The sequence below is a fragment of the Sander lucioperca genome, chromosome 21 (assembly GCF_008315115.2).
Source record: "Sander lucioperca isolate FBNREF2018 chromosome 21, SLUC_FBN_1.2, whole genome shotgun sequence".
Taxonomy (NCBI): domain Eukaryota; kingdom Metazoa; phylum Chordata; class Actinopteri; order Perciformes; family Percidae; genus Sander; species Sander lucioperca.
Genome location: NC_050193.1, coordinates 6,008,770 through 6,024,797, shown reverse-complemented (window position 1 = coordinate 6,024,797; position 16,028 = coordinate 6,008,770). Strand labels below are relative to the sequence as shown.

The window sequence follows — 16,028 nt, the reverse complement described above, 5'->3', positions numbered from 1 at the left end:
AGTCTTAAAGCTAGTGGGGACAATGCCAGTTGTAAGTTATAAATTAACAATATTCAACATTGTAAGGTCCCAGAAATGGCCAGAGATCTTTAAAAAGTTTAGCTGGTCAGGGGTTGAGGAGGCAGGTATTTGGTTGGCTAAACTCCAGTTTAGACAAAGTTTCAAAAGAGATGGTCTACAACCAATGCATGCAATGTCTCTTGGCGTTGAGTTATACTGGTAGCCTATAGTAAAGACAAAATAGGTCTTATTCCAGCACATAATTCCTTTTAAAAGGTGAAATTTGGAGTGTCAAATGAGGCAATAATTTCCTGACAGGAAAACAATAAAAAGTCTTCTTTTTAAGTCCTTTTTTACAACAATTTCCTCAACATTCAGATGAGTTTGTCAGCAATGCTCCACATAACCTGCAGAGGCAGACAGTGAATCCCTAATAATTCAACAAAATAAAACAGACCTTTATGCTCAAACACACCCACCCCACTGTCAATAAACTATCCTGCTCTGGTGCATCATGTTGTGTATAGTGATTTCTTTGACACTGAAGTTTTTTCTTCTTTATATCATATTTTGCTAAAGAAATAAAAACAGATATCAGACCACAGACTTTGATTGCTCAACCTGATTAGATTTGGATGTGGCCAGCAGATGTCACTACAATACAAATAAACTGTAATGCATAATGTTATTTCAGTATGAAATGAGCAGTGGTTCATACTTATGGATATTGTTATTCGTTGTAGGATGTGTACGTATGTCTGTTACAAAAACCAAGCTAAGTATAATTCAATAATATCTAACCCTCTAAGAGTCACTGAATGATGTTCCAAGAACAATTTATCATTTAAAAACAGTCTTGAGGGAGCACAGCAGATTACGCTTGTGATTCTTACAAAAGCATGTGCAGTATGTTTTACACAGTGTACAGATGCACACTGGAGATGCAGGATTAAATATTTGGCTGATCTGCAAAGTGCTAGAAATCTTGTCAGAACTGGTTGAGAACAATATTGAATATTTTGTAGTAAATACAGTTTAAAGTCAGGCTGGTTTTACACTATGGTAACTCAGTGTTCTCTTATCATATTATCATATACACACTCTCAATTCAGTTAAATGTCTGATTTATGCTTCACAGTTTACATTTACACAGGGCACATTTAACAGTTGTGTGTTTACAATCTGTTTTGATAGTGATAATCATTCCAAGACAGGGTGGAGTGAACTACATAACAGCCACCAGCTACATGCCCTGTTTGTCCATTAGTTCTGAAACCAGTATTGGGACATTTTCCTGCTTTTTGGGTTATTACCACGGCCAATATAACACTGTACATTCATTATGATCAGAGGACAAAGAGGAAGCAATAACATGAGAACAGATTGATGACAAATCTGTGGCATAATTGGATTGAAATTTAAAAAGCTACTTCCACTGTCAGCCCAATCTGCCAGTACCAGTCCTGCTTTATGTAAGTCTCCCTGTACAATCAGAGGGTTTAAAGACCTCAAAGGAAAAGCAATGCATGTACTTCTAAACTGCCGCAGCACAATTAGATTATTACTGAGCTGATTTATATGGCCAGAAAGTAAAACAGAGCTGCTCCAACCTCCAAAAGCCCTTATTTTCCCACAAAAGCCATCCTCCCTTGCATAAAAAAGTAAGTTTATCTGAAACTGTGTGACAGGTGTACAAATTCTCCTTGGCAGTCAGTCCCAGTTCAAGTGCAGTTCATGTGAGTCCAAGAAGTCAGAGGAGAAGACACCCACTGGTGCCGACATGTCCAAAGGGTTGACCCCCTCTGCTGGCACAGACAGGGTAAGGTCCAGCCAATCCATATTGTCCATGTTGGTGCTGTTCAAGCTCAAAGCAGAGGGCAACGTGTTTTCATTAAAGTCCACCTCCATGGTAACCACAGGTGAGTGTAGCTCCTCCATCAGCTTCAGTGTTTGTGGCTCGCTGTGAGCACCCAGCCTGCCATCCAGGAGGGTTTCCAGCTGGGTGTCAGTGGTTAGGGTTGCCAAGCTGGCTGAGGGGCTAAGCTGTGCTGCAGGCAGCTGGGCCACTTGAACCACGGGTGGAGGGCGGGATAAAACTGTGTTGATGGGAAGGGTGGTGACACTGGCTGTCACAGGAAGAGGCTTGTCCAGGCTGGGAGGATCCTGTCTGATGAAGGGTAAGATCTCTGAAAAACAAGTACAGAAAGTTCAGTATGATAAATAAATCCAATAATCATATGCAGCCTACTTTACGTCTTATTTGACCAGTGCCACCATAAAAGAAAAATTGCAGTATTTCTCACCACCACTCTCGATTAACACATCAAACAAGTCATCCATCTGCTGACTAGCTGCAGTGGGGCCCTGCAGAGAAATACAAATGCCAGTACATGTTAAAGTGGCTATAATATCAATTTAAGGGATATACTGTACTAAACAGTGTATTTACAGTATTTGTCACCTGAACAGCTGTTAGCATGCTGCGTGTCTGTTTAACTGCTTCCTCGTAGCGGGGCGGGTCTTTACACTTGGACACATGATTTGTGAATTTTGGCAAGTTCAAAGTTGGCTGGCTGGTACAGGGAGACTGTTGATAGGAAAAGACAACAGTCCCTTACTCCAAATGAAAAACAGAATATATCTAATACAAACCATCATTCAAATGCCGTTGACACTGTACAAATAAGTAAATGAACCAGGGCTAAGCACTTTTTAAAACAGTAGTTATTACGTGCTTTAGAGAAAAACAAAACAAAAACAAAGAGAAAGTAAGAGAGACTAAAGGATCATCCTCTACCTTAATTGACGGATCTTTAGGAACACTTTGGCTAGAGGAGGCTCTCACAGGACATCCACTCACAGGGCATGTGTGGAGTAAGCTTTGTGCTGCACTACCCATCCTCCAAGTCTGCAGAGAAAGCATGGAGGCATACATGAATAAATGCATTTATGCCATCACAGAACAACAACAACAGCAACAAACACTTATAGGAACCAAGGTCTTTTGAGGGACAACTGGGAATTGTGGGCAACCTAAATGAAGATTGTTCTGCACTCCCTGCTTTTTAACAATGTTACTTTAGTTGAATTTTATGGGGCCCTCTATCAGCACTATGCAGCGTAGCTCACGAGTGTTCTCCTCAGTTAGTACTGAGTTGAGGTTTCTGTTGCTAATTCTGGCTGGTAGAGGGATGACAGAGGGCAGTCAGGGCACTACTGTCAGCCTTCACTCAGCGCCTGCTCCAGTAACTCAAGTTTCCACAAGCCTTCTTTTGATGTGAATAGGGAAGTATTTCAGCACCCAGCTGAGGCCTGTTATTACTGTGGCAACAAGATAGAAGATACATTACCCATGATGGAGCGTCAACAATGTGAGAAAACTTGTCGTGCGATTAGCCAGTGCCATCGAAAACACTGCACCAGATGTATGATTTGCAACCTAACCCAAATTTACTGCATAGAAAACAGAATGTATGATTTCAGGTGCACACACATATGGATGATAGCATACAACTCAAATTTTAAAGAAATCCAAAACTACTAGTAAATCACAGCTGATAGTGATGACTAATAAAGAGACGGACCGAGGCTGCCTGTGCAAGCATAAGTGTGGTTTTTTTTTATACCTTTGTCAGTGACTGAGTCTGAGTGCTGCATTGCTGTTGTAATGCTGCTGAGGCCTCTATTTTCTGTGGCACCTGTCCAGGGGTCTGGATGAGGCCTGGGGCTGCGCTGCTAACAGTAGTGTGTAATTTAATGCTGTTGGCAGGGAGCTGGATAGCGACTGCTGAGACAGGATGGGATGCAGGCAGTAGGATCTGAGCTCCAGCCGGGATTGGCTGCAAGGTTTCAGGCTGCTTAATAGTCTGGTGGCTGATGATGAACTGATTTTGAGGAGCTAAGTGGCTCTGATCTGCCACATCCTCTTGTTTGACCAACACTGGCACACCAGGAGAACCACAAGACGCTGAGCAGTTTGATAAGGTCCTGTTTTCCTCTTTGACCTGGATGGGAGCAAGAGGGCTGAGCTGTGGCGGGGAATCTGCTTGCTGACTCCTCTTCTCTACCTCCAGCTGCAGCTTCAGCTCCTCCACCAGCCTCTGCTCCTGCTTCAGCTTCCTCTTCAACTCCTCAATCTGACGCTCCTTCTCATGTAGACGTTTGTCCTTCTCAGAGTCCTTCTCATAGGACCTTGTCTCTGTGGGACACTTCTCCTGTGGAGCTCTCTGTGGGGAGTTCACACAGGAAGCAGTGTGAGTTGGAGAAAGAGCATTTGAAAGCTTGTTCGGGCTGTCTGCCATACTACTGTCCTCTATGCCCAGACGGGACACCTTGGAGGATATAGGGGACACAGGCGGGGATAACTTTTTGTTTTCAGACTGTGAGGCTGCTGTGATGGCTGCTGTCTCAATGGCAGTAGCAGTCTGGATGTTAGAGTTCTCCTGGTACAACTTTAGCCTCTCTATCAGATCTGTCTTAGTCCCAGAAACAGGCAAGGATCTGAGTTTTAGTTCCATTTTTAGTTCAGCAACCTGTAAAAGATAACAGATTATTATAAAATACCTCTCAAAATTTAGCTTGTTCTCCTCTGCAGCATGCATGAGGTGCAGACTGTCTGCAGGCAGCAACGTGTCACCTTCATCTCATCCAGATTAGCTGGTAAATGATCCGGCTTGCGGTTCGTCTGAGTGTGGCGGGGCTGCACAGGGGTAGACGCAGTGTTTCCACTTAGAACAGTGGAACAGCTGGTTTGTACCTCAGTTGTTGGTCTGTTGTAATAAGGCAGGAAGAAAAAAGGGAGTACAGATTTGAGAGGGAATCTAAACTATTATCCATTTTTCACAATCAACAGCTTCTGTTTAGGAAGCCGTGGGCAGGAAATGTAAAGTTTTTGAGACAAACAGCAGCTGTGGTTAAAGTGTTATTACTCTCTGTAAAACCAGGTTTAAACTTTTGATTCAGTTCACTCAATATTCGTATTACTTAACTTTAAAAGGACATTTGTACTTTAGAGTTGTTTCAGTAGATTAAGTAATGCACTCAACACAAAGTTATCAGCCATTCAAATCCTTTTTTTTTTTGCTAAATTGAGTCATACTTGAGTGTGGCAGGCAGGACGGCCTGGTAGTTGTACTGCTGCTGTTGCTGGTTTAAGATCTGAAGCTGCAGGAACTGCTGCTGCTGCTGCAGGAGATGGGCGTAAGCGGAGTCCATTAGCACTTCATTGTGCTCCTGCTTCTGGTCCGGGGGGATGTACTGATGGTACTTTAACCTTTTCACCCGTGGTTTGGGTTCTTTGCTTTTTTTGCTGCGGCTTTTATCGCCTGGTAGCTTGGGCAGGCTTTGCTGCAGAACACAACACAACACAGAATAGGGGCATGTAAAAGCTGAGAGGACCATCTGGAAGATATTTGATCCCTGTGACTGATCTCAGTCCAGTTTATCAGGGAATACAGTTAGCATTGCCAGTGCCAACACTGCAAGACTTGGAACTGATACTGGACTTTTAAAGCTTGAAGCATTAAGGTAGAACATTGTTCTGACACCCGAGGAGAACTGCAGGATGAGGAAACGGGTAGTGGAAAATGTGACCTTTATTGTTTTACCACCTGCAGTTACAGGATACACATGAAAACGGCTTGGCATAAGAGCAGCATGTTCTAGCTATGAAACCAGAAACTCAAGCTGGGATAAGCAAGCACACGCCCTTCCAATTTGTCAAACTCATTCTCCTATTGTATACTAAGAAAGGAAGAGTTCATCGTATGCTCAGAGGATAACTGGATTATGATAAAGTTTTTGCTTCACTCCCATCCTTTAATGTTTGGCCTACATTTTACATAACCTGAATGAGGAAGGCCAGCCTGTCATTTGACTATAATTAAAGACAAACTGCGGCTGGCACAGATTTTAGCCAAAGGATTTGGGAAATGACTTTAAACCTTCTTGTTCTTTGAACTGTGTTTAACTTGGCTGAATGCTGACTTTTAGTTTAACCTAAAACTGATATGACTTCAGTATGACAAAACACAGACTCTGTGTCTTCTGACATCACATCTCTCGTCACATTTCCAAAGGAAACAAAACAAAAATAAAATGAGAGCGCTCAGTCCCAGAGGTGAATTTCATGTCAGCTCGTTGTAAACGTTAGAAGACTGTAAGTATATTAACTGCTTAAATGAACTCATAATTTAAAGAAAAATCAATAATCCTACTAAGAACACTTTCACATGACTTTGGTCAAACTTGGAGCTATTAAAAAACAACTGAAGCTCACCTTCACAAGAAGCGGCATCGGTGTGATATTGGGGATTCCGGTGGTGATTGGCTTAGTTGTAGATTCTTGTTGGTTGCTTTGTTGCTCACTGGTGGATACAAGGCTGACTACATCTGATGTGGACTGTGAGTTTGGTGGTGGGGAGTGCTAAGAAAAGCAGAGACAGAAAAACATCACATAATCTGTTCAGTAAAAAAAATCTGTTAATCAACATCCTGCAAGAAAAAGAAAAGCACCTCAACTGGAATTATATAACCCAAAACAGGTTGATAACGTTCAAATGTTTCTACAAATGATAAATACATTATACTTGGATAGTACACTGTGTGTGCATACAGTAAATAAAATAAGTAAATAATAATACAAATAAATACATAATTGTATCATTTTAAAACTCTGATAGATTAGATTACTTGTCAAGAAGGCTAGTTTTGTGTTGACATTGACAGTTCATGTTTTATAAATTGTAATAGGTCAAGGTATTGGTGTACCTGTATGGGAGAAGTGGCCTCAGTCCCTCCAGACTCCCTTGGAGAGGCAGAGGTGGAGCGGGGAGATTTTTGGCTGGCAGGCTGTTGTGGTGATAAGGCATCACCGCTGTCCTCATCAAAGTTGTAAATGTCTGGTGGCTTAGGGCAGTTTGCCTCACCACGTGTGGGGCCAACATCTAACATAAGCAAGTACAGCTTATTATTTACTTAAAGGATAAATTAAAAAAAAATAAAAAAAGCATTTGTCAAATTGAAGTTTGTGAATTGCTGACAATTAAAGGCTCTGACACACCAACCCGACAGCCGACCGTCGGCAGAAAAGGCAGTCGGACTGATCAGTCGGCTCTCTGAGGTCAAAAAAGTGCCACGGAACACACCAAAGCGATGCCGACTGGAGTTTAAGTTCTGCGCGTGCGCGAGACGTAATACGTCTCCATAACAGCAGGTGGCGCTAATCTGTATTGTCGCCCAAAGAAATTAAAACCGGAAATGACGGAACATCTCCTAGTAAACACAGAGCACAGAGCACGCTGTTGTCAGTCATTGTTTTCATCAGAGAGTGTTGATAGTAGTCAAGAAGTATCGTTGTTGTCATCACTCGCTGAACGGAAGAAAATACGATGGCTAGTAATAAGAAGATATTGGTATTGTCAGCTCTCAGGCTTCTTCTTGTGGAAGAAGCACTGATTCGCTAGTCAAGGGCTAGCACTCCACCAATCAGATTGGTCCTTGAGTCCGACTGCCCACTGGCCGATTCAACAAGTCAAATTGGCCAAAATGGATGCTGACGGCTCCTCCGACTGACGACAGCACAGAACACACCGAACAGACTCGAGTCACCGACCTCGCCAGACTGTCCGACGGCCGATAATCGGGGTTGGTGTGTCAGAGCCTTTAGACGTATAGTGAATGCTATCTGTGCATATAGTACAGTATATACATACTATATACTGTTTATGATTACAAAAGGAAAACTTGAGTTATCAGTGACTACAGAGTAAAGAAGCCATCACTTGAATGTACACATGCCAATACAGTAGAGACAGAGTCTACAGCTATACTCTGTGAGGCTTTACTTTACAACTACAGCTAACATGCTAATGCTAAGCATGTATAATGTTTACCATGTTCCTCCATCTTGGTTTAGCGTGCTAACATTTGCTGATTAGCACTAAACACAAAGAACAGCTGAGGCTAATGGGAATGTCACTGGTTTTGCAGGTCTTTGATCATAGACCAAAGTGTTGGACACATTTATATTATGACCTGATGCTAGTGCTAGATGAAAAGGAGTTGACAAAGTGATTACAATTCATCTTGAAAGTGAGGTCATCTGTACCAAATTTCACGGCAATCCATCCAATAGTTGTTGAGATATTTCACTAATAAATGGAAATGTCAACTTCATGGTGGTGCTAGAGGAAAAGTCAGGGTATCACCAAAGTCAGCAGGCTTCATCCACCAGCCTCCATGAATGTGTGTACATTTCATAGTAATCCATTACTCAGTTGTTGAGATATTTCAGTGTGGCCTCTCAAACACAGGTGTAATAACATCAATAATGGCTAAAACATGTACCTGATGTGCTGCAATGCTGGCTTGACTTAACTCTCTGGCTGTCACTAAGTGGTGAACTGTTGGTGGTGAACATAGCACCAAAGAGGCCTAAAACATTTTTTTTTCAATGGCTCAGGTCTTCTGATAGTGTGGATATAATGGCATTTATAAGTATCTACCATCTATGTCTTCTTCGACGCCAGAGTCAACAGGCAGTATGTTCTTCTCCACTAGCTCCATGGGTCCAGGCCGCTGGGCAATCTTCTCATTGAGATCATCAGCCAGTCTGGCCCTCTTCAGCTTCATCTGTGTGGCCTGCAGGGAGGGTTCAGCCTGCGTCTCTGATAAATACACAGTGTATCACTAGCTGTGATAAGGCCAGCATCAGTCAGCCTCTTAACTGCTTTGTCAGGGTGACTCACTGCAGGCTCAGCCAGACCTCACAAACTTCTGGCAACCTCAAAGACATTTATTTGGTTCTAACTTTGTAAAACAAATTTAAACAGGTAATCAGTGTGATTGGATGAATAAGCACCTTATTCATCTCTGTTATCTAGACGCCATTACACAGTAAGAACACACAGGAGGAAGATTACCTTGTAGGATGTGCATACGGACCAGCTCAGAGCGCTCAGGTCTGCTGCAGAGTTTGTGCTTTAAAAAGCTCCCAGTCTGTTAAAAACATAAAATAAATTAAATATATTTTGGGGGGCATAATCTAGATTTAGATACATAAAATCATGAGCTGCAGTGTAATGCCATTAGGCTTACCCTGGCTCTCTCCAGGCTGCGGATCTGCTCATGAAAGGCAGCAGGTGTTTTCAGAGCTGTGAAAAGGTGAATCAACAAAATCCATAACTTTTCTTGGTCAATATACCATATTGCCACACAGAAGCAATCGGTTCTCCTTCCATTTTAAAATAAGAGACTATTTATTTAAGGTCTCCTTCTTGCTATTCCCTAATGACATTTCCTTTTGGTTGTTTTTGTAGTTATGACAGAATTTAATTAGCAAACCACCTATTGATAAGAGTGATCTCCAAAACAACAGAAAGTTGTAACAACATAAGAGGAATAATGTGAACTACACAATATTTCTACTGTAAAAACTCTTTGTGGTGGACTTAGGACTAATGGAAGCAGGTTATCAAAGTTGCTTCCTAAAAAAATACTACTAAGGCTACACCCCTGTAGAGAATGAACACTGCTAAGTGTATACCTACTGTAATGTACTTAATCATGATGTCCTTTTGACATAAATGTTTGACTAGTAATTCACTTAGTGAACTGAGGGACATTATAAATTGGCCTGAAGTACAAGAGGAAAATACACAAATCAATATAAACTGCACATAAGTAATCAGTCATCAGCATTTCTACCATGCTGTAAGTAGTTACCCTGAATATGATAGCCACTTACCACACTGACTTGAGTACAGTGTAATTCATCTTTCATATCATTATTTCCATGTTTTTGTCTATCTCGTTTTGCACGAGTGTCATATTAATAAGCAGGAGCTCATGGGAGTCAAACAGGAAGTACCGGCTTTACTGACAGAGAGGGAGAGAGATTGTTGCAGAATTACTCTTTGATCTAGCAGAATAAACTTGTCTTGCTTAAAGCAGGGTCTCTCCCACACTGAGTAGTCACCTCTGCTATGACCAGCGCTGTTTGGCTTAAGACACACTGGCAGGGGGGCGTTCTCAGGAGTGTGTCAGAGGAGCGAAGCAAAACATTCCTGCTCGTCACCTAAACCTCACTGCATACCTACCATAAGCCTATAAGTGTGGGAGCAGCAGAGTGCTTTAGTGGAGAATGGCCTGGGAGGTTTGTGTGCAAGCCACGCTTGGCCAAGCCACTGAACTCCACTGAAGGCTCAGTCGTTGACTCATGTGGCTGTGTGGAGCCAGAGAGGAGCTGACTGCAGGAGGCTTCTCAATAGAGATCAGGACAAAGAGAAGACATTTTGTCTTTTTTTCTTTCAACCTTTCTAGCTATCAGCATGACTCTGACACATATTTCTCTGCTCCATTTTTGTCACATCAAAGGATGAACGGTATAAAGTAGGAGTTAGTTCTTTCTGTTATGGCACTGGTGCGCTTCCTTATCTGCAATAAATCTTTGAGTCATTTTCATCATTGGCTATGTTTACATGAGTACAATTATGCGACTACATACATACGTAACATAAACCTTCCCCTAATAAAGCTGTTTAATATGTTCAAAAGATTGCAAGTGTAATCTTTATAACCTTTGACAGACCAGTAAGAGCACCAATATCATCACCTTAAATGCAACTAACGCAGAAATACTCTACGTGTTGCTGTGAATACACTTAAAAGAGCATAATCACAAATAACAATGTTATTTACATGGGTCTCGCCTTTGTCACATTGTTTTACTGGCATCAAATATGCCCTCCAAAAGCCATGAAGAAGTTTAGTTAATGAAGATCCTGTGGTTGAGTTAAATGTAGAAAAAGTTGAATTTCATCTCTGATCCTATTCTTGTGAGAGCAACAAAATAATGTCAGTAATGAGAAAAGTAGAGGATAGTTATGAGAAAGAAAGGCACTCTGGGTTCTGGACATATTGGTTACTTGGTCATAATTTTCATAGATGCTACTCAATTAACCTTATTTTTTTTCAAAGCACAAGGTGTGAGTTTTGTTAGTGTGTGATGTAAATACTCACGCGGCATGATGCCTTGCTCCACAAGCTGCTCCCGAGTTCTCCTCTGCTGCAGACAGAGCTGGAGGACTGTGAGAGTGCAGAGACACAGAGGTCAGAGTTGAACTTTTACCATTCAGAGCCAAGTCCGCTGAGTCAACTAACAACCATCTCTGGCTTTAACTGTGAAACCTTCAAGACTTCAAATAAAACAAAGCACTTCTTATTTCTCAATTAATACGCAAGCCCAAAGGCCCAACCGTAAACCCTGTTCACCACCACAGACATCCTATTCACTTCCTGTATGGTTTTAACTAGGGTTGTTAAGATTACCACAAGTTTTATAACAGTTTCTTTTGAACAGTGCAACGTGATTGGCCAAGAGCCTTCCCATTGAGAGTCAATATCTATGTGGCATGCAAATACACAGAGAAGTCAAACAAAGTAACTAAAGCACATAATAAAACCAGGTAAAAGAGGGATTAATGTTTGGGCTGCAGTCACGATAATGAGCAAAACTGATTATGACACAAGCAAAAGCCAAGTGAGTCGTGTCTATTTAATAAATTGTTTTTAAAATGTAATCTTGTTTTGGGTGGATAAGTAGTGATCAGTTATGTTATTGTAGCACATCAAAGACATGATTATCATCCAGCAGGAATGTTGACTCTTGCATGCAGGCCCCACATATACTTGGGCGATCCTCAGTGTTATTTTCCCATTAATATAAACTATAGTAAGATCCCAGTTTAAACATTTATAAACAATGAGCGTGGCCATATTATTTCAGTAGAATAACACCACTCTGTGCAGAAAATGTTGTTTGAAGAGTAAGGGAATGGGTGATGGTGACGAATGAGGCGGCGGTGTGAGGTACATGAGTCCCTTAACATCACCACTGTAGTGAAGTGAAGCTGGCTTTGCTAGAACTACTCAGTGGCTCAGGGGAAACAGCTACTCCCACACACACACACACAGACCTGCTCAATTCTCCTGGGAAAGGCGCTGGGTCTGAACAAGCCTCTGTGACTCACTCTAGCAAAAATAAACTGGGCAGCTGTGAGAACAAGGCCTGGGAACCATGAAATTTAGGGGTAGTTAAGGGGGTGGGGTCTCCAGTTGTATGCAGAGCCGAGGGGACGTTCACGGGCTTTCACTGGTGGGCAAAGGAACACAGAGTGACAAGTGCTGAGGCAAAGGGTGGGAGGCCGAGTCTACTCTCACAGCAGCCCATCAACTCTGGGGCAGAGAACACAGTGTGCCTGCCCCGCCTGCTGTGTTTCCTATTACAAACCCAGGCCAGGGGGGTTATGGTCAGCCTGAGACAGATCATACCAGGAGATTGTAACAAATTGCCATTGGTTTGTTTCAATATTAATATCCACTGTGACTTGGAATAAATGCCACAGGCAAGACAATTTATGAGTGCATATTGCTGCATATCAATAACATCAAAAGCTGCCTTCCAGCGCCACAAGAGAATGAAGAGTTTAATTTCAGCATTGGTATTGGGGTACACCTCATGCCCGGGGTCCTCCTCACTTTGTGTCATCTTGTGTTCAACCTGAACCCTGGCTAACCTCTCCATGATGCAAACTGGCTCCACTCTCCTGCTCACCAGCAGAGCGTAAACAGAGGTTGTGGAGAAACACAGAGAGAAGGCTCTGCTGAAATCCCTGTCTACTGATGTAATCTCTAATCTCAGACCCATGTTGTTCTCAGCAAATCCTCCCTGGAGGTCTCCTATTAGACCTTTTATTTTATTTGACTTTTGTGTTGTTGGTTTTTTTAGAAACCGTACAAATAAAAAAAATCTGTTTGGTGTGGCTTCAGATACTCTTTGCCCAGACAAAGCCAAATTTAGTTTAGAAACAAACTGACACTGGGTTATGTTGACTTTACTGTTATAAATACCAATGACTCTAAACAGAATCCCATTTTAGCAAAGATTGAGGCATCTATAACAAGAGACAGACTAAACTATGAATATACAGACTACATGGGTTTATCAAAAAAGGCATTTGTGTTTGCAGTGGTCGATTCAGATGCATTTTCCTATGATACCTTCACAACTTGCACTTACAATGGGGCAAAAAGTCTCTGTGAAGTTAACTGAATTGATAGACGTTGTCTTGTCTTGTATTGTAAGAAACAATTTTTTAGTATTGTATAATCAGCTTGTGATTATTTAAAATGTCTATAAACATACCAGCTGACATGTTTTTAAATGAAACAATCAGTACAGAAAAATACTTTGCACATCTACAATGTGAGACATGTGCGTCAGAGAGGGAGAAGCAGCTCAAAACTTGCAAAGCAAACTCCGGCACACTGTCTAACTTGCAAAAAATATATAAAGTTTAATAGTAAGCAATGTTTCGGTACTAGACCATTTTCAGGCAAAAAATGAGGCTTTACCATTACTCATTTTATCCTAAATCAGTTCAACAAAGCAGAAATGCATCAGCAAGGCAGTGAGAAACTCTGATGCAGTGAGAAATAGGTGAGTGTTGTGTAATGACTGTACAGGTAAAATGCAGCTGTTGAACACTGGATTTTCCAAGTTGAAAATTAATGTCTACATGAAATGCTGATATGGGTAGTCAATGACTTTCTGAATTTATATCTGTATCCCGGTGGGGTGGTATTTTCCCAAAGCAAAAGGGCCTAAAATAAAGCCAGACTCAAAGTGTTGAGAAAACATGAGTTTCCTTCCCCATGAGTGGGCATGTCCACAGAGGCTGTGTTGGCAAACTGGTCTGGGTTTAGTTAAAGAGTTATATTTAGTCAGGTCATGAATAATAATTTATTGACATGGAATTTAAATGAAATGTTAAACCTGCAAACTTTTGCATGATGGCCCTTACAGAAAGGAATTTACATTTTGCTTTTGCTTTGCAACTTCTTGCATGCTATACATATCCAGTATTATGCATGTTTGCCATGAGAATGTTGTTAGGCATTCTCTTCTATCTCAAAATGCACCCAAGACACCTCATGGACCTGGGTATTTTTCATCAAATGTGACTTCACAGATGTTACAATAAGATAGTGTAAGTGTAGAACCTAAACACCAGTAACATAAAAAAGCATGTTACTCAAGGCCTGGTCTAATCTAAATACATTTGCTGATGATGAATGCAAACAAGAAAACATTAAAGTGCCCATATTATGAAAAAATATCTCTGGTGCTTCCACACACATACAAACTTGGAAAAAAACCATTCATGCTGTTTTGAATGAGATACGGGTTTCTGAATGTATCCTGCCTTCAGTCTCCGGGTGAGCTGTTCAAAATCGGCAGGGCTATCTACGTCATTGGCCGAAACATTTGGTGTGTGCTAACCACTTTAGCTAATACCACATCAGCTAGCTGTTTCTCCAACTTCGGTCAGTACAAGGCAGGTTTAGCCGGGAGACTTCTTCTAAACGAGGGCGCACTTCCAACTTTGTGTGGAATACCTGCAGAACAGGGACAGAAGTAGTTCTATACAATTTCTTTTGTAGATTAGGGTGAACTTGTGTGTGTTGTAGCAGTGTTTTGCCATTGAGAACGAGGCGGCTAACCGCTAAGTGGCAAAACACTGATACAACACACACGAGTTCACCCTAATCTACAAAAGAACTACTTACATGTCCCTGTTCTGCAGGTATTCCATGCAAAGTTGGAAGTGCGCCCTCGTTTAGAAGAAGTCTCCCGGCTAATCCTGCCTTGTACTGACCGAAGTTGGAGAAACAGCTAACTGATGTGGTATTAACTAAAGCAGCGTTAGCTTCTAGCTAGTAGTCCTTACCTAGCTACTGCGCATGTGCGACTCCCACCAAAAGATGGGATAGAAGTGTGATGCCTCACTCTGTAGCTAAAACAGAGACCTGAACACACAGGGTGAAAAGAGGACCTGCAGCAATGTGCAGTACAACAAAAATATGGTGGTTTTTTTTTTAAATTAAACCATGTAAACCTATTCTGGTGCAACCTCTAAATACAATTATGAACCTGAAAATGAGCATAATATGGGCACTTTAAGAATGTGCAAATAATGATCAGAATCTTGATCAGCAGCACATCTGGTTATTCATCTAAATGAAGCTCAGGGTGTGTACTTACATTACATGTGTGAATTCATGCTTATAGTATGTGACAGGAAACCAAAATAGTGTTTCAACAGAGTGCCAAAAAAACCCAAACATAGGCAGTATAAACAGTCCTATTCTTTCCCTCGCAGACTCTGACTGTTTTTCTACAGCAACTTTGATTTATGATCCATCAGAACATAATAGTCTCTCCTGTAAGAATGATAGGCTACTTGGCATGAGTCATTGTGATGACTGTTGCCCTGTCATTTCCTGTTGGGGCTGCGTCTACGTCACTACAACCCCCTTGCCAGTTCAGCCAGCATCAGTAAAAAATTAACACAAGTAAAAAACTCCACTTATATGACGTAGACATACCAATAAAACAATGAAAAGCATGCAGGTTAGACAATGAAAAGAAAAAGCACCTGATTTGAATTTACCCCTGCAGATGGAAGGGGTCTCCACACCAAGGCAGGCCATAGAGGAGAGTGGTTGGCTTGGCGGCCAGGTCTGGAGTCCCATGGAGTGATGAGGCCAGTGGAGAACGAAGGAGTCAGGGAGAGAATAGACTCAGTTCTGAGCGAACAACAGCTGGCTCTCAGAGCTGCAAACAGTCCCTCCTCTCTGGCTCTGTGCTGGCCTCAGTGAAGAAAGTGTGTGTGTGTGTGTGTGTGAGTGTGAGTGAGAGAGAGAGAGAGAGAGAGAGAGAGAGAGTGAGTGTGTGTGTGTGTGTGTGTGTGTGTGTGTGTGTGTGTGTGTGTGTGTGTGTGTGTGTGTGTGTGTGTGTGTGTGTGTGTGCTCAGTCAATGTCAGGAGGAGGGAACACAGCGCTGCTCATGTTAACCCTCACTAGGTAATTTTGCTCTACTCACAGAGGGCTCATCATACTATGGCACAAAACGCTGGGGAACGTTTGATATTCTCACTTGAATCATCATCAGGGGACCAACTCTTTT

The 16,028-nt window shown here is 41.8% G+C and overlaps 1 protein-coding gene across 4 annotated transcripts; it reads right to left on the bottom strand.

The window, feature by feature from the left end:
- Positions 1 to 64: 64 nt before the first annotated feature.
- mrtfbb (myocardin related transcription factor Bb) lies at positions 65 to 15,734 on the bottom strand. 4 transcript variants are annotated; one of them, XM_031312288.2, is made up of 14 exons: positions 15,498 to 15,734; positions 11,020 to 11,085; positions 9,097 to 9,152; positions 8,922 to 8,997; positions 8,505 to 8,666; positions 6,769 to 6,944; positions 6,278 to 6,424; positions 5,099 to 5,346; positions 4,637 to 4,769; positions 3,627 to 4,532; positions 2,798 to 2,908; positions 2,462 to 2,587; positions 2,304 to 2,364; positions 65 to 2,186 (listed from the first exon to the last, which is right to left on the bottom strand). In XM_031312288.2, exons 1-14 carry the CDS (start codon positions 15,592 to 15,594, stop codon positions 1,711 to 1,713), a joined length of 2,841 nt encoding a protein of 946 aa, XP_031168148.1. In that variant the 5' UTR covers positions 15,595 to 15,734; the 3' UTR covers positions 65 to 1,710. The 4 variants fall into 4 exon arrangements, with proteins under 4 accessions (XP_031168148.1, XP_035852396.1, XP_031168149.1 ...); XM_035996503.1 differs by having other exon boundaries at positions 3,627 to 4,226; XM_031312289.2 differs by having other exon boundaries at positions 6,769 to 6,929.
- Between the last annotated feature and the right edge of the window lie 294 nt (positions 15,735 to 16,028).